General features: G+C 44.8%; 1 protein-coding gene across 3 annotated transcripts in view; it reads right to left on the bottom strand.

Annotated features, from left to right (window-relative positions):
• The window catches only part of PDZD2 (PDZ domain containing 2), a 378,282-nt gene that overhangs the window by 114,732 nt on the left and 241,334 nt on the right, over window positions 1–22,216 (bottom strand). The window contains exon 1 of one of the 3 annotated variants that reach the window (XM_060146916.1): window positions 17,058–17,164. The exons of the other annotated variants lie outside the window; for them this stretch is intronic. Coding sequence (XP_060002899.1) covers window positions 17,058–17,098 — 41 coding nt within the window. The 5' untranslated portion in view covers window positions 17,099–17,164. Of the gene's footprint in view, window positions 1–17,057; window positions 17,165–22,216 lie in introns of those variants that run through there. 3 annotated transcript variants of the gene reach the window in all.

Here is a 22,216-nt window from a genome sequence, read left to right as displayed (position 1 = left end):
AGTCTTTTAAGATTAGCTGTTATGGACTGAGAGCATCAAGATAAGATTTATTTATTTGTTTTTAATTTTATTTATTTATACAGCAGGTTCTTATTTGTTAGCTATTTCATACATATTAGTGTATATATGTCAATCCCAATCTCCCAAGATGAGATTTATTTAATTACCCTCCCTGTCCAACTTTCTCCCAGGGCTTAGGTATTGGCACCACCTGTCTTCAAAAGAGCGACCCGCCCCCAGCACTTTGAGCAAAAGGGGGTGATTCCAGATAGGACTTAAAGAAAAGTTAACTTTGACAAAAGGAGATCTGGGGGAAACATCGATTTTGCTGTTTCTTAAAGAACTGAAAAGCAGGGTTCTCTAAGTGATCGGGCACAAAGTTTACAAGGTCCAGTTTCATTTGAAACATCTTCAAAAAATATAAAAAACTATGTGACTAAGTCCAAAGAGGCCTCTCACGGGCTCTTTCCAATGGCTAGAGTTCCAGATCGAAGAGTCTACAAAGAAGAAAACGTCTGTTTTTTAAAGTTTAGATGCCCCAATTCTCACTCTTCCGCTGGCAGAGGTGAGGGATAGAAGGAAAAAAAGAAAAAGCAACTGAGAGGAAGAACAAATAAGAACAGTGAGTTTTCAGATTTCATTCTTTTCTTAAATCCCGGTAGGATGAATTAATGGAGACGTATTTCAAATGCCCTGCCTCGGATTTCAAGGCAACACAGAGACTCCCTCAGAAAACCCCCAATCCAGCTCCATGGACGAATGTGGAGGTTGAAGAGAGAAAACACAGAACTCCTCCCCCAGCCCCACCCCCCACTGGGAAGGCCCCGGTGAGGCGCTCAACAGCAGACCCAGAAGGGAGTTGGTCTTGTGCCAAGGAACGGATTTTCTCTGAAAATGAAGGAAATGATAGGACAAGAATAAGGTTCAAAAACTGAGTGCAGGCATCGGGCTCAGGGCCAACAAAGCAGTGAATCCCTGCCCTCAGAGCTTTCACAGTCTACCTGCAATTAATTTTTAAAATTAATGTGTCAGTTATACAATTAATCCCATGGATTGTTGAAACAATTTTATATAACATGAAATAGTAATATATAAATAATACATACTAAATTTATTCACTGTGAAAGTAAATGTTTAACAAAATAATATTAATATATAAGATAGTAAAAATATATAAACTTATATCCTATAAAGTTAAAAATAATATTAACTATATGAAGACTCTTCCAACAGAAGCACAGTTTACTTCAGAAGCTGCTAAAAGAGACTGGCCTGCTTTGGGGGTGGGTGTGGACAGGCAAGCTTCCTCAGGAAGTACCAGGGGTTTGAGGTCCAGCATGAGTTAGCTGGGCTGGGAGGAGGCCAAAGCGTGGGGTCTGGATGGATGGTAGAGGGAAGAGGGTCCAGGCAGAGAGGTTAAGAACAGCTTTAGGGCCGTGGGCCAGGAATCTGACTGTGAACTCTAGTTCTGCCTCAAACTGGAGATGCAGTCAGAGCAAGCCTCTGGGTTGAACAGTGTCCCCGCCAAATTCATGATGTCCATCTAGAGCCTCAGAGTGTGACCTTATTTGGAAATAGGGTTTTGCCAATGAAATCAGTTAAGTTTCCAGATAAGAACATACTGGTTTAGGATGAACCCTAAATCCAGTGAGAGTGTCCTTCTAAGAGTCAGAAAGGAACCTGGAGAGACCCAGAGAAGAAGGCAGTGTGAGGACGGAGGTAGAGATTGGAGCCAGGAAATGCTGGAGGTTACCTACAACGACTGGCAGCTGAGGACGCGGTGAGGGACACTCTCTCCCTCAGAGCCCCCAGAAGGGAACAACCATGCTGACCACTTGATTTCAAACTGCTAGGCTTCACAACAGTGAGAAAAGACGTTCTTGCTGTTTTAAGCCTTGGAGTCTGTGGTGCTTTGTTATGTCCTAGGAGCAAATGCAGCCTCCTCCAGTCCTTTCAGCTTTGCCAAGACGTTTTGATTCTTGGACTTCTTTCATAATAAGATGCAATCTTGTAAAACCTCTAAGATCTGCTTAAAGTAATTTTTATCATGTTCTGCGTGGTATGACAAAAGAAATGGTCACATGTTGAGGTATGGGGAAGTCATTCTGGCTCATACGTGGGTTGACCTGAATTTTATGGTCTCAGCCTGCCTGTGGCTGTGGTCTACCAAACATACATTGTACATCTGCTTTAATTATTAAATGAAAGGGTGCATTGATCGGAAGTAAAGAACGTCCATGTAAAAATAAAGATTAAACGCCTCCCTTTCCTGAGATGCCAATGCTGGTACCCCTTCAATGGTAAGACTCCCTTCCCAGGCGTCAAGGCCATACTGACTCGCTATGTATGTGCTGGTCTTTTTTTTTTTTTTCTACTTTGAAAGAATGTATCCCTGACTTGTTTGGTGTTCTTTGTTCTGACAGGATATAAAACTGTGCTGAAAACCATGCTTCTCTGGAGTAGTTCCTCAGAGTTGTATGAGAGGCTATCTTCCGGGCTATAGTCCTCAGTTTGGCTCAAATCAAACTCCTTCCTGTTCCTATTATAGATTGTTTACTGATTATTTGTGTCAACAGTTATATAACAATGTGATTTTAAATAAATATATTAGATATGCTATCCAAGAACTTAAAAACAATCTTTAAAAATATCAAGACAAATTTCCCTATTTCACAAGGGATGTGCACTGTTTCATTTCCTTCAGATTAATCCGTAAGAACAAAGATGATTTACTGATGCAAATTTAAATAATATACGTCATTTTAAAATATTTAAAAGATATATTTTAAAATACAGAGAAAAGCTACCTATATGATACCTATGGCATGAAGAATAGAAAAAAACCCCAGCCATTTAAATTCTTGGATATTCAGAAGTTTTGCGTTTGAATTGTATGAAATGTTCTGGTTTGTTTTTCCAATTATGATGTTTGGTATCTAGATGACAACAGGAGAGAGATTTCCAGCTGCAAGTGCAGCCACTTCTCAAACAACACATCGCAGGGGTGAACACTCTTTACTCCAATAAATAACAGCTACATTGGATAAAACGAGAGACAGCTGTCGTGGAAGGATTTTGATCAGATGAATGTAACCTAAAGGTCCAGTGGAGATCATCTTGAGGGGAATCATCACCGCTACATGGTTTGTTAATTTGAGTCACCTATCCCCTATCCTTCTTGTCATTCAGGACTCATTCAAAGCACAGCAAACAAAGACATTACCAAGCAGGGGAAATGATTTAGGACCACGCAATGGGTAAAACCACTACGGTGGCTAGAGCCGGTCATCTGTGAGATGAACTGGGTACCTGAGTCATAAGAACACCGACTATTTTCCTGTTCAGCACCCGCTTTGAGATTCTCAAACCATCTCAGAGGGAGGAATGTTAAAGCAATTATTTTATTTTCTGATGTTCAGCAATGCATTTGAAGCCGACTCCCTGACCACCTTTAACAGCATGAACTTCAGAAACGCCTGTGCCATCTCTGGGTAGCCGCCCGGTCACAGGTTTGCGAGGGTGGCATCTTGCCTGAGGGTGGGACCTTGCTTTCACAGTCAACCTGTGACCTTGCGGTACAGTGAGCTTCAGAGAGCTTGCACCACCGATTGGTGATTTGCCTCTGGGTCAGAGCCAATGGGCATTAACTGTGCTGTCATTTCAGCCTCTCCCCTCACTAGACGCAATTCAGAGGGTATTTAGAGAGCAAACAAACCCAATAAAGATGTCAGTGTGTATTGTCCATGTTTCACTCAAAGGACCCTAAACTGTGGAACGGACTCAGTTTCCTCTTTGTCCTTTCTCCTACAGCATCAGACAGGTTATCAGAGCACATGTTTTAACTTGCGAGCCCCGCCTCCGTTTTCCTAAAGCACAGAACGGGCCGCCATCTTGTCAACCAAGCATGGACAGCCACGTTACAAAACAGAATTAAAGACTTAAGTCATTTGCACTGCTCAGACCTCACCCAAAAGTTCTTATGAAGGGAGGAGTCCCCGTTCATACCTGCTTTAAGACGTGCCTACATTTCTAATGCGTGCCTTCATCTAACAAGGCTATTTTCCCTTCCATATATAAATAAGGTTTGCATTTGCTGCTCATAGCTTTGTAAGTAAGGGAGAGTAGGGGAAAACATCAAGAGAAAAGTGCTAGGCAAAGTGTATCAGTGGAAGGATAAAAGACCCCTCCCAACTGCTGTGTTACACGTTAGACAGGAAAGTTTAGCACCCTCACTGCTGCTATTAACACCACCTTACTTTGGTATAAGTCTTTATATCTTAGGAAAGTCACTGTTAGTAGTAGTATCATCGTCTCTATCTGACCATTCCAAACTTCTGAGGTGGGTAAGGAAGATGAGGTTGTCACCAGTCTATAAGTGACAAAGTGTAAGGATAGAGATGATGGAGCTTCACGGAGCCTATCTGGACTCCTGGTCCAGAGCTCCTTCCTCCCCCTGTGCAGAGGGACAAGACATGGTAATGCTGCTCTTTTAGGAACTAGCTGGACTCTGGCCAGATCTTCCAGAGCCACAGAAAGGGTGTGATAGTCACAGGGGAGTGGGCTGGGTTAGGTCCAGCAGCCTATTGGACAAAATGGAGGTTTCAGAGCCTGGCAGACATAGGTTCTGTCACTTACGAGTTGTGTGACCTTAGAGCAAATAATGGTTTTGTTTTTGTCTCAGCTTCCTCATCTGAAACGGGCTGCTATGAGAATTAAGTGATATTTAGATGCAAAGCATGAGGCCTACAATCCCAATACTTGAAAAATGTTCACGGTGACTACATCCAGCCTACTGGGCTACCTATGGAGAGAAGTCAACTAACAACACATAAAAATCCCCACCAGTGAAGGAAAGGCATGAAAATCCACATGGAGAAGATGAAAATGCGCGACAACTGGATGCCAGCCCCAGGGCCCTGGCCCACGTGCTCAGGGCAAGTACTGCAGCCCCAGGAGAGGCCATCTACCTCCCAAGTAAGCCAACTTTCTAACCGGCACTCTAGAGCATCACATGCGAGTCACCCCAACCTCAGAGCCTGGGCCCAGGGAGAAAGAGGTCTGCTTCCAGGGAGCAGGACAGGACAAGTTTCCGGAAACGCCTGCCTGCCGGTTCTGGGATCCTTGCTCCACCTCTTCCCAGACCCTCCAGAGGGTCAGGTCTCCTCTGGTCTCCTCTGGAGGTTCCACAGGGCACAGATCTTAGCCATGCTCCAGTGTCCAGCCCTGGGCTGATTACACTCAACTTGGCGCTTTTACAAATGCTCTAGTGGTTTGTACTCGTACATCTTGTCAATTAGCAAGACTGTGTACACCTTAAAGCGGGTTCGTGGCCCCTTTGCAACCTCTTGCCCCTGCCTCCCCAACATCTCCCCCAGAGTGCAGCGTATCCCTAGGCACCCTGCCAGCCAGCACTCACAGTGCATTTAAGAGAATTGAATCCTTTATCCTCTGCATCAAGTAGTAATGAGGCATGGTAGAAAAATGCGTCCAGAGTGTCAACAACAACAACAACAAGGCAGTGATTTTCAAAACCTAAGAGAATTTTACAAAAATACATTTAGACATGGAGCTACATTTTCTAAACGGGAATCCCTGTAAGTGAGGAAAGGGGTCTGAAAACAATAATAGCTGCTATAATTTATGTGCATGTTTGTCATGGTCCACATACTGCGGTAAGCACATTGAGAAAATTACACAACTCGTGAATACATTGTTGTAAAAAAAAACAAAAACCTCACATGGTGAAGTATATTGAGTAAAACATGAAAATCACTCCTTCGTATCACCCCCAAAACCATTCCTGTGACTTTCGACTTTTATCTTATAGTGATTCTCATCCATAAGTTTAGTATATCTTCTTCTCCTTTATAACTTTCTGTGTTTAAAGTCTTACTTAGGAGGCTTCCACACCCTAGCTAATATTCTCCTATTTTCTTCTAATACTTTCACAGGTTTCATTTATTATGTTTAGCTCTTTAGCTCATCTGGAATTTATTTATTTAAAGGTGGGACCTAACTTTATACTCTTCTCTAAAAAGTTTTAGCTAATTCTTTCAATAAAATTCACTAAATATTTATCCTGCAGTTTTGAAATGTCTCCTTTTCATGCACCAAACTTCCTGACATAGATGGGCCTATTTGGGATTCCCTGCTCTGTTTCACTGGTCTGTTTGTCAGTTCCTGTGCCATTCTGTTTGAATTACTATAGCTTCAAAATATAGTTTGCTGTCTGGTGAGAAAGAACACACACCTCCTTATTTGTCTCATTTTTCCAAATATTTCTTAGCTATCCACTCACTTTTCCCCTTTTCAGATAAATTTTAGTTCATCTGTCTAGGTTCCAAAATAATCATTTTCAGATTTTGATGGAAATTGCATGCTTTTACAGATAGTAAAGGAAGAAGCAGCATCTAGTATCCTTAAAAGACTGTCTGCAGAGCCCATTTACTAGGTATAAGAGCTGTGGCTGTAAATATGTAATCTGAACAACTGTTCTTTACTTGGGGATATGACAAGTTAAGGTCACCCCCATTAGAAAGCAAATGACTAATTCACCCAGCCAGCCCTAGCGGTCAGCTCTGAATTTTTAGAGTAAATCTCCATGTTATAATCAGCATCCCACAAGTTTTCAATTGAGGTTATGAAATCCAAGAAGGTTTTCTTTAAAAGTTATTTTTACCAAATCATAAATCAAAGGTACACAGAGGTTACAAATTCAGACATTCCCATCACATAATTACTTCATGTCACCCTTCTCCATTCTAACCTGAATTTCAGAGCGCAGTGTTTATAACTATATATCTCTTGGCATAGATATCTCAAAATTATTACCATAGACATTTAGTGGAACAAGTCCAATTTTAAACTGAAAGCAGTACTTTAAAAGATTTTAAAATTCTGGCATCCCTGTTTATATAATAATTGCAATTCAATAAAAAAGCTATAATATTAAAACAGTGACATATTTCCTTTAGAGATGCTTGACCAGATTTTTCCTTAAAAAGAAAAAAAGGAAAAACAATAAACAGACGGGTTTAAACTTGTTTCAAAGTGTAATAAGAGATAGAAACAAGATCTGTATTCAAAATAGACAAAAATCTAGTGCTGATGCTTGTGGGCAAAGAAAAAGAAAACATACATACTTTGTCTAAATACTCTTCACATTTTTCTACACTTCAGGAAATACTATAAAGATAACAATCTAGCATAACTGAAGTGTAGAGATCACACATGACAGCAACAATTTCTCTGTCTGATAGGCTGTGTTTGGCTGAGAAGAGAGAAGAAACACAAAACCTTTTTTGCATGAGATGTTGCACAGACCTCTGTGTGATGCAACAGCACATTCAAGGAATGAATGGGTAAACCAACCATGGCTCATCTATACAATGGAATATTACTCAGCAAGGAAAAGGAAGGGACTACTGATACAATTAAAAACATGGATGAATCTTAAACGTTATTATGCCAAGTGAAAGAAGCAAGCCTTGAATGGCTACATACTTCATGATTCCATTTATATAAAATTCTGGAAAAGGCAGAACAGTAGAACGTATCAGTGGTTGCCAGAGGCTGGGGGTAAGGAGAGGGTTTTACCACAAGGGGGTGTTTTTAGGGTGATGGAATGGTTCTCCATCTTGAGTATGGTGGTAATTCACATGACTTGTTTTTGTTAGAATTTATAGATTGGAACAACTAGAAAAGTCTTCCTTTAGTTTCTTTCTTGTTCGCATACTGTCTCAATTTTATACTTTAAGTGTAGTCCATTTAATCCTTTCTTCTGGAATTGGGAAAATTTTATTATGCTAAAGAGTGTAAGCAAATTATACTTCAATAAACTTATCATCATCATGAAGGATACTTTTGTAAACCAAACCCCATCTTCCATCCATCAACAGCACGTCAGCCATTTATTTGCTTATATAGGAAGGGTTTACTTAATGGAAGTAAAGTGTACAAAACTCAGTCTTCCTTGCTGGTTTGTGCTCTTCATTTTTTCAGGTCATCTAGAACTCACCTTCCTGTGGACGTTCTCTATAGTGAATCAAGTTAACCATATTAAATGCTGGTCCTAGGCTCCTGGATCAGAATCTGATCCCATGGGTTATTTGAAACAGGTCCCACATAGCTTCAGCCCAAACCTATGGGTTTTCAGAGACAGTCAACTTAATCCCATGACAGAACCAAGTAAAGGCACTACAATATCTGACTGCATTAAGAGAAGTATACTGCCCACATCAAAGGAAGTGATAATCCTGTTCTGGATAAGACTGCATGCAGAGAGACTGCTTCAGTTCAGGCATCAAAAATGTTAAATGACAATTCCATCACATGATAAGCAGCTGAAGAGACTAAGGGTATTTACCCTGGAGAAGGTAATGGGGGGAGGTGGTTAGGAGGTATATAATGGCTTTATACACAAACACCTAAATGGTCATATGAAGAAAGGGGCAGACCACTTCAGGATGACACAAGTTATAGCATCAGTACTAATGAGAAGATAAGGAGTGGAAGATACTTGGCTTTTTATAAGACAAAAACTTTTCAAACACCTAGTGCTAACCCTTGATGCAGTCAGTGGCTGCTTTCTGAGGGAGGAAGGCCACCAAGGATGTGGCAGGTGGGGTTTCAGATTTGGTGGGAGGCTGGGTGAAAGGGCTTACACGAAAAGAAATGACCAAAAGTAAGCTCATCACACTGAACTCGGTGGTCAACAAGCTATGTCACACCCAAGAGAGGATGGGTCATCGTGGAAAGGTACTGAAAGAGAGGAAAAGCAGGAAAAGAGAAGATGTGGACACATGGAAAGATGGTGGAGAAAGAGGAGACCAACTGAAACTCATTGTGCCTGCGTGGTAGGGAAGATGAACGTTTGCATGGGTCTCCAGCATCCAGACGTCCTTTGGATTTGGGAGAAGCTCCCATTACATGGGAGGTGGCGGAGAAGGGAATTTATTCTCTGTCCCCACTCCCACACATTGGTCCACAGGCACATGACTTACATTTGGTCCACTGGAGACTCTTGCCTGACTCTGTATCGTAAGGAAGTGATGCAAAGACACAGGGATAGATAAAGGCTAGTCACAGGAGTCTAGTAATGGTGGTGGTGGCAGTGGTGATACCTTAAGCAGACTGTTCCTGTGCCATGACCTTGGATGTGTTCTTGACCATTCGGTTCCTGCTCATTCGTTTGAGCCCAGACCTTAATTAACACTTCCCTTGGTTCCTGTGCTACCCAATATTTTGTCACTAAATTTCTGCTTAAGTGAGCCAGAATTGGTTTCCGTTGCTTGCAACTTCAAAACCCTAAGGATAGGATCACACAGATTAGGGAAGGGGAGTTAGTTCTAAGAGCTTTTTTACATCGTCTTTACATCATACATGAGGATGAAATTCTTAAAAAACTACGTTTCCTAATATTGGTTGCATTTGAAGAACTTAAAAAAAAAAACAGGCTCCAATTGGAAGCAATTAGGGGTAGGGATAAAGATTCTGAAATACTAAATCAGGGCCAGGGGGGTAGGTGGTGGAGGATGAAGGGGTGGTAGAAGGTAGGAGCACATTTTTTTTCCCTCATGGTTTCCAGGTAGTAATGCAGACTCTTAGCAATCTGGCATTTGGGTTTGTAAGCCAATGAAAATGACTTGAGCCATTTAACACAATCTGTCTGTATGGCTAAACTAAAGTCTTTGCAATCTCCTCTTTTTCAGACCAAATCCGAGCAGCCTATAAGTATGTACGGGCTGAATCCTACCACTGGCTCTTCTCGTTAGCACACAGCTCCTCACACAAAACCTCCCTGCGTCTCTCCTCTGTACTTTCACCCTCTGGGAATGCATTTCCCATTCTCTCTGCCTACGTAGATCCTATTTATGCACCATGGTCCTCTTCCATGAACTCCTTCCCATTCATTCCAACCTAGGACTTTTCATAGAACCTTACTATCTCAGAGCTGGAAAGGCCCCCTGGTAAGCACATGCCGTCTATGTCATGGCATTACATCAATACTCCTTTCATCAGAAGTAATTTCTTCCATTTTTATTTCAATGTTCATTGTACTTATAACCTGCCCGAAGTCCGTAAGTTTTCTTTAAGCAACTCTACAGAGACATATTTGATGCTTAATATCATTTAGGTTGATTACCACAGACTGATGCCCTCATTTTCAAGCACTGCCATTTCTTAGGGAGAAAAATTAAGCTTTATCCATTTTAGGTTTATCTCTCTGTTGGAACAGTTGCAGAAACTTTTTACAGAGAGTAGAATCTGTCTGGTGTTTAAACTAGTCTGGAACACAAGGTTGAAAACTCCGCCATTCTCAAGATGAAAAATCTTGAAGCATTTTCACCACTCAGAGCAGCAGGAGAGGCGTGAAAGGCAGTCCTGGCCTCCGAGCAGATGGGAAACCATCCTGGGACTTACAGGCACCAACTCGCTCACCCAAATGGCTCCTGGCTCTGGAGCACAGCTGCAAAGTGGCCATTAAAGGGCAAAGGGTGTGAAATGATTCATTAACGGGCCATTAGAGCTGCTTTAATCAGGAAATTCAGAAGTGATATATTTCTATGAGAATCTTGATTCTCCTCCACTCCCCTCCAAGCAAGCCTTTCACTGGGTTATAATAGAATAAAGTATTTCTTCTATCTGTATTGATTCTATTTGGAGCCACTCAGCAGACATGTAAAGTCTTTGCAGATACTATAATAATATTGGTGGTGGACTTCCCTGGTGGCACAGCGGTTAAGAATCCGCCTGCCAATGCAGGGGACACGGGTTCGATCCCTACTCCGGGAAGATCCCACATGCTGCAGAGCGACTAAGCCCATGCGGCACAACTACAGAGCCTGTGCTCTAGAGCCCGTGAGCCACAACTACTGAGCCCGCGTGCCACAGCTACTGAAGCCCGTGCGCCTAGAGCCTGTGCTCCACAACAAGAGAAGCCACCACAATGAGAAGGCCACTCACCACAACGAAGAGTGGCCGCCCCCTCACCACAACTAGAGAAAGCCCGTGTGCAGGAACAGAGACCCAATGCAGCCAAAAATAAACAAATAAATCTAAAAAATAATAATAATATCGGGGGTGATGATGAGACACGTTATGATTACATAATGCTTTGTGCCCTTCTTCCCCAAAGCCCTTCACACACATCGTTTTGTATGACTTCACAACAACCTTGTAAGGGAGGTAGCACAGTTTGAATTATCCTCATTTGATAGATGGGGAAGTTGAGACATCGAAGGACAAAGTGTTCTAAGGAAGAGGTGGGGTCCCTGTCATTCCAGGAGCCTCAATCTATCAGCTGTGGTAACATCAGGACAGCTGATAGCACTCACATTTTAGTGCTAGAACTGGGGGACAAGGTTTGGGTTAAATGTGGCCCTCACCCTGCACGTATGGGCATTTGCTTATTGTTGCTCTACTGTGACACCCCAGAAACAAGGCCCCTGTGGCTGAGAATAGTGGGTCTCATCAAGGAGCAGGGAGTCTGTGGTGGGCGTGGTTTTCAGACCTTAACCCAGATGGCTCCCCCTGATGCAGTCGGCCAGTTCATCCACGAAGCTTCAGTTTCCACTCCATGAAAGAAGGGCTCTGGGTCTGGGATAACGGGTCCACAGTGGCGGTTTCCAAACTTGGCTGACTGTCAGAATAAGCCTTTTATTTGACGAAGGGAGGAAAAAAGAGTGACTGCTTTGTACGACGACACAGTTCATTATATAGATGATTTGAGCAAAAAAGAAAAGTATAAGTAACAAGTAAGAGTTCTCCAATCACCATGACCCATTGGTGACAGGATGGCAGTGACACAGAAACAGCCCAAAACAGATGGCCACCATCTGAGAGATTTCTCTGCCTCTGCGGAATGTTTTACAAGTACGATTCTGGACGCTCACCCAGAACCGGGGGTTGGGACCTGGCAATCTGTATTTTATAAAAATGCCTCTTGGGTTTGGGAACCAGGGGCATCAATGACCAATGGGGAGTCTTCTTGCAGAGACGGATATAAGGCTGGGGTCACCACTCTCGGAGCTCCAGGGAGTTGGCCCTGAGAGTACAAATAGTGAGAAAGAGTTAAAAGAAAATAAAAAGGAAGGAAGAGTAGCAACAGTAAGAGTCACCCTGTGATGCCTGTGCACCTGCAGAAGTCCCACCTGTCCCATCCACACACGCACACCTGTCCTCACAGGGGATCCACAGATGGGCGGGTGGGCAGCTGAGGAGACCCAGGAAGCATCTGGATCCAGTCCAGGGGAGCAGACATAGGGAAGCTGAAGCAGAACACCTGCTGGGTCTCCACAATGCGGGAGAGAAGAGGGGGAAAAGAACTGTGCTGGGGGAGGGGGAGGTATGAAGGGAACCTAGTCAAGGTGAACCCAAAGGCTGAGGGGACCTGGGTGTGATTATTTAGTCTTATACATGAGAGAGAACACTGAGTCTAGGTCCCTGGAACATTCCTTAGGACGTATTCCATACGAAGTCCTCATTTTCAACTACCTCTCTCCCGGGAAGATAGGGCTAACATGGCAGAAACAAGCGAGCAAAGGTGGTGGTAACATGTTTCGTGGCTGGAAGGATTCTTCCTTCACTAGGAATTGACACACTGGGTTTTGGATCCCAGTCTCCTGGGAGTTTGATTAGCATGAGTCAGTCCCCAGGCAGCTGACAACCTCTGGTATATGAACAAAATTGGATTTCTGCACCTCTGAGGCCACCCTGTGAAGCCGCCACCCAGCTGCAGAACGTAAGTGGTTTGACTGAGGCCAGCAGGACATCTTCAGGAGGCAGCAGATCAGGACTGGGGGCTCTGGGGTTAGAGAATGCTGCTTGGGCCGTGGAGGCTCAGTGACATTTCTCCCCTCAGACTCCACCAAAGGACCTTTCTCCAGTCTGCAAATGTCTATGAAAATCTTACAGAGTTACACAACTTGCATCATCTAATTACACACTTAATAAGTCACCCTTGGGGAGAGAAGAGAGGCAGACACAATCCTCCTCGGAGCAGAGCACAGGGCCACCTCGCATTTACAGGGATCGGACGGTAATCCTGGCCTCTCCATGCCGAGCCGGGCTGAGGCCACGGGCTGCAGGCAGGCAGCTGCAGCGCCCTCCCGGTTCCCCTGGAGCACACGGGGCCCGGGAGCCCAGCAAACCAGCCATCACAGGGAGGGGCACAGCTGCAGCAGCTTCCCGGCCTCCCGCTGACACACATCTGCTCCCACACCCTCTAGCTCACCCTTTACCCGAGGCCTGAGCTGCCATCACCTTCACTGCCCAGCCTGGCAGCTACTCCAGGCTCCAAAAGACCCAACATATGACACTTGGAAGCAGGTGAAGTTTGTCCTTTGAGATTCTCCCCCTTTCCCGCTCCTGGGACATCTCTTCCCGCAACCGAGCGTTACAAGAGTTAAGTTATTACCTACAACTAAGATGGATTAAAATGATTAAAAGTGGGTTTGGGAAACAGGCCGTTCTTTGGATTGCTGTGGGCTTCCTCCTAGCTACGCTGGATTTGTTAGAAATGCAGAAATCTCAGGCCTCACCGCAGACTTACTGCATAAGAACCTGCATTTTCTCAAGATCCCCAGGTGATTCATAAGTTAGAACACACCCTGCTGTCCTGGGTTAATATTTTTCTCCTGGTAAATGAAGATCTAAATAAATATCAAATGGTAACCTTTAAGACAGGTTTCTTTATTTTCTTTTTCCTTTTTAAAAAATTTTTGTACCATGGGCCTCTGTCTGGAAAAGTCTCAAAATAATATTTTTAAATGCATAAAATACCTAGGATTACAAAGAAAACCAATTATGTTGAAATGCAATATGCTAAATATTTTTAAAGGTATACTATCATAACCCTTGTGCTTTTTTATTGACCCATCAGGGACCTCTAGCAACAAATTGATTAACTAACCTATTTTCAAAGTAGTAACGAGTGTTGATGATATTGAAAGAAACCCCCCACGAACGATATCTATCATTTCTACTGGTGACAATGACACGGGGACCGTGAACGCTACTGTGCTTTGTCGTCCACATCCGTTATTGAAGGAAACACTACATTTGAGCTACAGTTTAGTGACAATAAACATTTAATGTTCTTCCCTTCAGGTTTACTATCCCCCGCCCGCTCCCTCCAAAATCTATTCCTAGAATCTAGGTTATGAGGAAGAGATGCTTAGGGACCTTACACAAAAGGAGTAGAGAGAGACGTGCCCCGTACCTGTGTTTCTGTCTGTCTGGTCTTAGTTGGAGCACAAGCTGGTCAAATCAGTAGCTTTCTCCGATAGCTACTGCGTTTGCTTTTTGGCTTCTGTGAGCTGGCTTCCCCACAAGTTCCCACCACAGAGCTAAACACTTTGACGTGTAATAAGTACTTCTGATCAAATCCCTTAGGCTGGGGTCTAAATATTTCTGAAAGGGACATGCCAGGCTACATTGTGAATACCATTACACAGAGTAACTAAAATAATCCCATTTTGTAGGAAGCTGCCTTCTCCATCTACATAGATACTTCCATACAAATGTGGATTTAATATAAATTACAGACCCTGAGTTCTGAATCACTCCCCCGGCTCTGTCAGAGAGGCCGGGCAGCTCCCTGTCTCTTGGATCACAAGCACCTTTTCAGGGTCGTTTTCTTGCCGAGAATAAGTAACACTTCCCACAGCCATGTCAACTGTGGTTCTCAAAGTAAGATCCATTTTCAGAAAAAGCCCAAATCGATTTGTCTCTGAATTTCAAAATTGTACATCCACGTCGTCTACACCGCTCCGTGGGCTATTTTCCCCTCATGCTAACCAAAACGCCATGAAAACAAAGTGGGACCTAACACAGCAGCCTGGGGAAGTTCATCTGACACTCGGTTTGAACTCTCACAGAAAAGCCTCTACTACACAATGAGGCATTTCTCTAACAAAAACAGATTACGTGAGCATGTTTGAGCCACACGCTTACAGAAGAGAAAACAGACCTACACATTTGAGACACATTCTTACATAAAGATTTATGCTAAAAAACAACCATGTTCCCAGGTCCATATGATCATGAATTAACTATTAACTTCGCTTGCAACCCTTTATACACACACACACACACACACACACACACACACAGACACACACAACCACAGTCACTTACACTTAGCCTTTGTTTAATAGGCTTGCTCACCTGATAAAGTTGACTAAACCTTGCTTTTTGAATGTCCTACTATGAGTTAGTTGCATCATCCTTATTTAGTTTTGCACCCATCCTGATTCAGGAGCTCGTAATCTAAAATAAGTAATATAAGAAAGAAAATAGGCTGGAAGCAGAGGAAACCTCACAGATTAGAGAGTCAGTCTGCAGATAACAAGAGTCTATCATAGTAAATCATATCGGGGTAAAACTGATTTCAAAAATCAGCACTGTATTATTCACTGTCACTGGGCTTAGAAAGGTTTGCTATCTCAGCTTTGAGACCACTTTGGGTTTGGGAGTAACCTGGAGGCTGCTTCTGGAGTAGATGAAGAACTCACAGGTGAAAAAGACTAAAACTGAGAGCAGACCCTCTCCCAATTCTGAAATCTCAACGGCAACAAATGCAATTAATTAAGCCCCCAGGATACTATAGAAATGACTCATGTTTCTCCTAATAAGAGTGTGAAATAACTGACTCCACTCCCTTTTTTTTTTTTTTTTTTGGCAGTTCGCGGGCCTCTCACTGTTGTGGCCTCTCCCATTGCGGAGCACAGGCTCCGGACGCGCAGGCCCAGCGGCCATGGCTCATGGGCCCAGCTGCTCCGCAGCATGTGGCATCTTCCCAGACCGGGGCACGAACCTGCGTCCCCTGCACTGGCAGGCGGACTCTCAACCACTGCGCCACCAGGGAAGCCCTCCACTCACTTTTAAGATGAGGTGTTAAAACTTTTGTTGCCATAAGAAACTCATTAAGAATGTCTAATTGGTTATAGACACAAGAATGTCTAATGCCTCATCATTTTGAAAACAGCAGGATTTCCACCACACAAAGTTTGGTCGGGCCACTGGGACCTCAGTGAAATCCTCACGCACCAAGACGTCCCCAGGTCCGTTTCTCAGTTTCAGCGTTCCATTCTCTTTTCACATTCTTTGACTCACTTGAGGGAAACTGAAGCCAAGCAAGTTCTAGCCTGTGGAAAGGATTGTGTAAAAGACTTAGCTTTACAAACCCAAACTGCATCCTTCATTTCTGCCACCTTCTTCCCGGCAGTGCTTGAAGGTAATTTTGTTTCCCCTCCAGGTCTTTATTGCTCCCCTGCCAAAACTGTCTTGCATCTCTTACAATAAAATACCTGTGATGTTTTTCAAAGCCAGCAGCTTCCTGCCAAGAGTCAACCCTCTACCCCACAGGCAGCCATCTGGAACTTCAGTCAAAGTGTTGCAAGCTGAAGGTGATGGTGGAATTTGGCAAGTCCAAGGCGGGATTCCTTGGAAGGCAGACCCTCCTTTTGCTGATGGAGCCAGCCAGCAGGAGAAAATAAGGATACTTTTGCCAAAGGGGCAGAAATAGGAGCACAAGGCAAGAGGAGAGCGTTGCTGTGCTATCAACAGCACCATGACAAGTCCTGAGATTCAGGCCGCTTATAAGGTCAAGCATGGTGCCTGTGAATTCCCTCCCCCTTCCCCCTGGCTTGGGCCATTCCACTCATGTTCCGCTTTGGGTAGGAATTCGAAAATGTTGTAAGACCACTTTTTTTTTTTTTTTTTTGAAGGGGGAGGGAGGAGAGCTGGTAAGAATGTTTAAGTTTTTCTTAAAAGGGCAAGGCTTGGGGAAATATAATGTATAAACAGGAGGCCATCTATCTACCCGTTCAGGGAGTGACCTGCACCTGCTGCTTTGCCCCCATAGTCTGAGAAGTCTCACTGAAATAGGGGCTTTTCACCAAACTGATTCCCAGCGGCCACTCTCAGCCTTCCTCAGACTTGCCCTATTCTGCCCATTTCCAACTTGGTTTCCATCTTTTAATTTGGGAAGAAAAATAGTGTGGAAATTAGAGAGGCAAAGAAGAGGGTCAAAGAGTGTCTTGTTTTAAGCCTACCTGATAGCTCCCAAGCCTTGAAATTCGAAAATCCAAACCATGGGGGTGAGCGCTCTCTTTCACCAAAGGAGTCACTTTTGGTCGAACTTCTAAGTGCCGAGTTCTTCTGGCGCATGTAAAACATAGCTGTATTACTTCTTCAGGAAGAGATTTAAAAAAAAAAAAAAAAAAAAAGGGAGGATCTAGAGTACAGGGTCACTGTCAGGGCCTGACTCACCACACAGGGACCTCGTATCTGAGCCAAGACTGAGCTCTGGCCCTGCCCTACTTGAGGCCACCTGTGGAGCCGTGGTGTGCTGCATGCCCACGCGCACCTGGACTGAACAAACCGAGGCACCCTGGGCCAGACGTGCCCGCAGGGAGAGCAAAGCTATTGGAGGATCTCCTAGCGCGGCACACTCAGCCCGCTCCTTTGCTAAACAGGGCAGGTGCCGTGTCAATGGAGAAGGAAAGCTGCCGTATTGTTCCCCGGCCACGGAGAAAAAGGCAGTTGTCATTGGAACCTCCAAGGTGAAAGGGATTTTGTGCTACACCCCCTGGACGCCGCTGCCGAAAATGTACAGAAATCACGTTTGGAACTGAGAGGGTGCATTGCCTACAGAAGTTCTTAAGGAATTTTGAACCCAAAGCCACACAAAGCGACACCTGCCAGCCACTGAGATGTGAAATTATTGATTCCCTTCCATGGACATGATCACCCGTTTTCTCTAACTCAGAATCTTAACTTCTATTTGCTCAGCTGTTCCTCTCCTTTAGGTTTACACACTTTTGCACACATATGCACACATCTAGCTCAGGCTTTTATTCCATTCACCATCAGGAAAAAGCTGATGAGCAGAAGTCAGGTTCCAGCCCCGTCCAGAGAGCCAAAGGGAGGGGCAGATGTGCCAGGTTTGAGCCAGAGCACTTAGTCCTCCCAACATGCTATAAATGAGTGAAGGGCTGCTCATGGCGTGTGCTTCCCTTCAGCTCATGACCAGACTCTGTCTGTCTCGTTAGGAGCCAGCGTGGTTGTACAGCTCAGAAGTGAAAAGGTCCCTCTTGCTGCCTTCAGACACCAGGTAGCTCTAGGTCTCTGAGATCCGTACCGCCGACTCATGCAGAGGCCTTCTGGGAAACCAAAGCTGACCCTTCACCTCAAACCCTGCCCCACTGAGTCTGGCCACACAGACCACGCCACCTGGGGCCAGTATGATCCATTCCCTCGTGTGCTGTGATTCCTGACTATCTGCCCCTCTCGTGGGGAGTCCAGGCCGCCGTTTGGTTGGCTTCCAGTTGAGTTTTAGCAGTTACGCAAGTCAGATTTCTGACTGTGTCTGAAATTCTGGTGCATACAGGAATAGCAGGTTGCTTAATCTCTAAATTCATAGCCAAACCCCTTTCTAAAGCCAGACAAAGGTGAGGCCTTGCTCACATGGTAGATTAAAGGACCCACCCTCGCCAGGTCCGACAACCTGATTTGTCAAGCGTATTGCCGCCATCTTGTTTTCCAGGCTCCGACTCCCATGGGGCACCATATGTACATATTTTCATCCTTCCTCACTTGTTTTCATCTGTCAGAATAGGCCCCACCCCCATTCTTCTCTACTGACAGCATCCAATTTCCAAATACAGGAGGATAGATGGCTGCAATGTCCTGGAGAAAAAATAATTATACCAGCCATTTTATTTTTCTTCTTAAACTACAATCTTCTTGTGAAAACCTTCCTGTGTTTCTGCAATGCACCATAAGCTACTTACAAATGTCAGCTGCACATCCAGGCCTGCAGTTCTGACACAAGGTAAGCATGAGCAAGGTCGCTAGATTTTCCTCTTATTAGAAATGACATTAACAATGAAATCCCGTCGCTGGGTCAAGAAGAATCGTATGTTCAGGGGTCAGGTTGGCCGGCCGATACTAAGCTTTCTTAGAGACCAATAAAGAAACACTTCTAAATATGAGAAAACATGATATTCACTTAACTATCTTATTTTTGTATTACAGGAAGCATCTTTTCTTTTCAAAGTGACAACACCGAACAACTCTGATTGTACCTGTCTGTCCAACATTCAGTCTGCAAAAGGGGAAAAAAGGAAACGAAACATTTTTGAGTAAGACAGATGAGTTTTGGTTCCCCCATCAGGTTCTTTCAGTGGCAGACACAGTCAACACGTGGTGCGTCTCAAAGGTACCTACACCAGCGGCTTCACCAATGAGAGGAGAGGGTGAAAACCCAACTGACATTTCTTTCCTATTGTTTGTACCCTGCAGAAAATCTTCAACTTCCTGGCTCCAGAATCCCCCCTTTTGGGGGTGGTAATGCCATCTAACACAAGATTCAGAAACTAAAATCAGTCTGCAAAATGACAGCCCATTTGAACCGCCGAGGACTTAATGAGCCGATCAATCCACTGGTCGCAATGCTCCTGAACGATGTCAATCAGGGGTCGGCAAATGTCTCCTCTAACAAGTCAGACAGTAGATACTTTAGGCTTTGAAGGCCACATCCATCTCGGTCCTACATTCTTTGTTTGTTACTTCAACCATTTAAAATGGAAAACACGTTCTTAGCTCAGAAGCCACACCAAAACAGGCTAGGGGGCTTCCCTGGTGGCGCAGTGGTTGAGAGTCCGCCTGCCGATGCAGGGGACACGGGTTCGAGCCCTGGTCTGGGAGGATCCCACATGCCGCCGAGCAACTGGGCCCGTGAGCCACAACTACTGAGCCTGCGCGCCCGGAGCCTGTGTTCCGCAACAAGAGAGGCCACGATAGTGAGAGGTCCGCGCATCGCGATGAAGAGTGGCCCCCGCTTGCCACAACTAGAGAAAGCCCTCGCACAGAAACGAAGACCCAACACAGCCAAAAATAAATAAATAACTTTCAAACAAACAAACAGGCTAGGGCAGGCTGGATTTGGCCCACAAGCCACAGTGTACCGCTCTCTGACTGCTTCCAGAATGGACCCTAGAATGGAGCCTGCCCCCTGGCTTGCCTTAATTCCCTGCAAACAGCACCTGGGACAGACCAGTGTGAGGATGGGAGACTAAGGGAACTCACCCAGCAGGTAGATGGTAGCAAGCGTCGGGGTGGAGAGGTTTCCTAAAGACCACAGGAGTGACGCTCCCCCACCCATGAATAGGTCTAGCTGTGGAAGGCTGAGAAGTCAGAGATAAGGTTCAGGCTTGCTTGACTGAGCACCGTCATCTCCCAGACCTCCAGGCCTAAAATGCAAAGCCACAAGCCTTGGCCACCGCAGCATGAGGACGACAGCAGCCAGGGAGCAGTAACTGTAGCAGCTCCCATATCTGCCTTCCCAGACAGACAGTAGGGCATTCTCAAAAGCTCAGAGAGCGGCAGTGTTCAGGCTGGCCTATTCGGCTGGAATGAAGTTCTCTGCCGAATTCTGACACTCCTGGCACGCTGACCACACACACCGCTTCCGACCTACCCCACGTCAGCTCCATTTCATGACACTCTGACCACTTCATCGTGGCGGAAATCCAGGTCAAAGTATCCAGGTGCCTAGCAGAAGCAAAGCCTGGAAATGGTTCAGAAAGCCAGGCTTGCGATGGTCTTTTTTTCTGTTCTGCTTCTCTTATCACAAGCCCCGAGGATGGAAGCGATGCTCTGAGACTCAGCTACAACCGTGGGAGCCACAGATCTGTCTTTACATTGTCCTCCAGTGTGGCTGCCACCCATGACCCTCCCTGTTTATCTTCTGCTCCTGAGTGCGAAGATGGCGTGGTGACAATTTCCAATCCTCGCCCCCTCACACTGTCCACACCACCCCTCCCCCGCCCCCAGACACATACTCAGGATCCACACTTCGCTCTCACCGTTCTTTCCAATTCCCTGATTGAGAAGCTGAGCAGAGGCAGCCTGCCTTAATGGAGAAAACATTAGTGCATTCAGGCTCTGCGCTGGACCCCAGTCAATTTCTAGATATTTCACAGCTGTTACACATCCACCTCCTTTCTTACAAAAGCCAGTAAAAATTAGCAAGTACCTTGTTAGCTTGGAAATAAGAAAATATAGCAACAGTCAAGTCTGAAAATCAGTTCCTGGTTGACTATCTTCCAAGTACTGATAATAAAACAGTGTCTGGGGCTCACTGATTATCTGCCAGTTTTTAAATCGATTTTTAACTTAAATGCTGTAAGATCTGGGGTGACTTTAAGGCAACCCCTAGAATATAGCTGTCATTTGGTCATCAAACTAGTCACGGAGAAAATCTCTGGCTTGGGCGGGTATCAGCATAATTCAGGCTAAGTCTGTTTCTTATGTCAATATTATCTTCTCATTTCTCATACACTTAAAAACCAAACCAAACCAAAACAAAACAAAAGAAACCTTTGGAAGACATGTAAGTTGTGTTCAGAGGGAAAATAGGATTCTCCTGGCTGCTCACGTCTCCCCTGCTACCTGCTTCATGAGCTGATCGGGGGAACGTTCTCCACCGTGTTTCACAGCCGCTGGTACAGGACAACTCCAAAGTGTGCTGTGCTTCATTTCCCTTCACCATTCAGTTCTTTAAAGTCCTGGGTTATGAACTGTCAACGGAACTGTGAGCCATGCCAGTGCGAGCTCCGACATCCTGCCAAGTCCCCATATTCTACTGAGCCCAGGAGTACGAGCTCTATCATTCTGTCTCTCTCTCTTCCCTCCTCCTCTCAGCTTTACCTCCTGAGCTTGAGGGCCCCATGCACAGCACTCAGATCATCTTTCATTTATGAATGCATCCTGTTAAACTGTGTTTGTAGGAGGACAAGCCAACCCTTGCCCTGCCAGTGGAGTGGAACCATGCTGCTGAAATGGCTTTGATTTTCTGGGAGTACCGGGGAATCAGACCGTGGCAGAAGTTATGCGTGCCTTACTCCTGCAGATATCTGTGAATCAGCTCTTCTACCCGCAAAGGAGACACACCTTGGTGATGGAGTCACAACAGCCCCATTATACAGACACCACCGCCACCCACTGAGGTGGATTGACGATTTCAGGCATAAGACAACCAGAAATACACCGAAATGTGTATTTCACGTGCCGCAAAATGTGAAGCTAGGAAAATGGGTCGAGAAATTTTCCACCCAGTCACCTAATGCTTAACAAACCAAGTATTTTACTTTGCATTTTATACCGAAGGGCCAGCTTCTTATTGCATTCAAGTAGGAATAAAAAATTT

The sequence above is a fragment of the Lagenorhynchus albirostris genome, chromosome 3 (genome assembly GCF_949774975.1).
Source record: "Lagenorhynchus albirostris chromosome 3, mLagAlb1.1, whole genome shotgun sequence".
In the NCBI taxonomy this organism is placed as follows: domain Eukaryota; kingdom Metazoa; phylum Chordata; class Mammalia; order Artiodactyla; family Delphinidae; genus Lagenorhynchus; species Lagenorhynchus albirostris.
The sequence above is the reverse complement of the archived record's forward strand: the minus strand, read 5'-3'. Positions and strand labels throughout refer to the sequence as shown.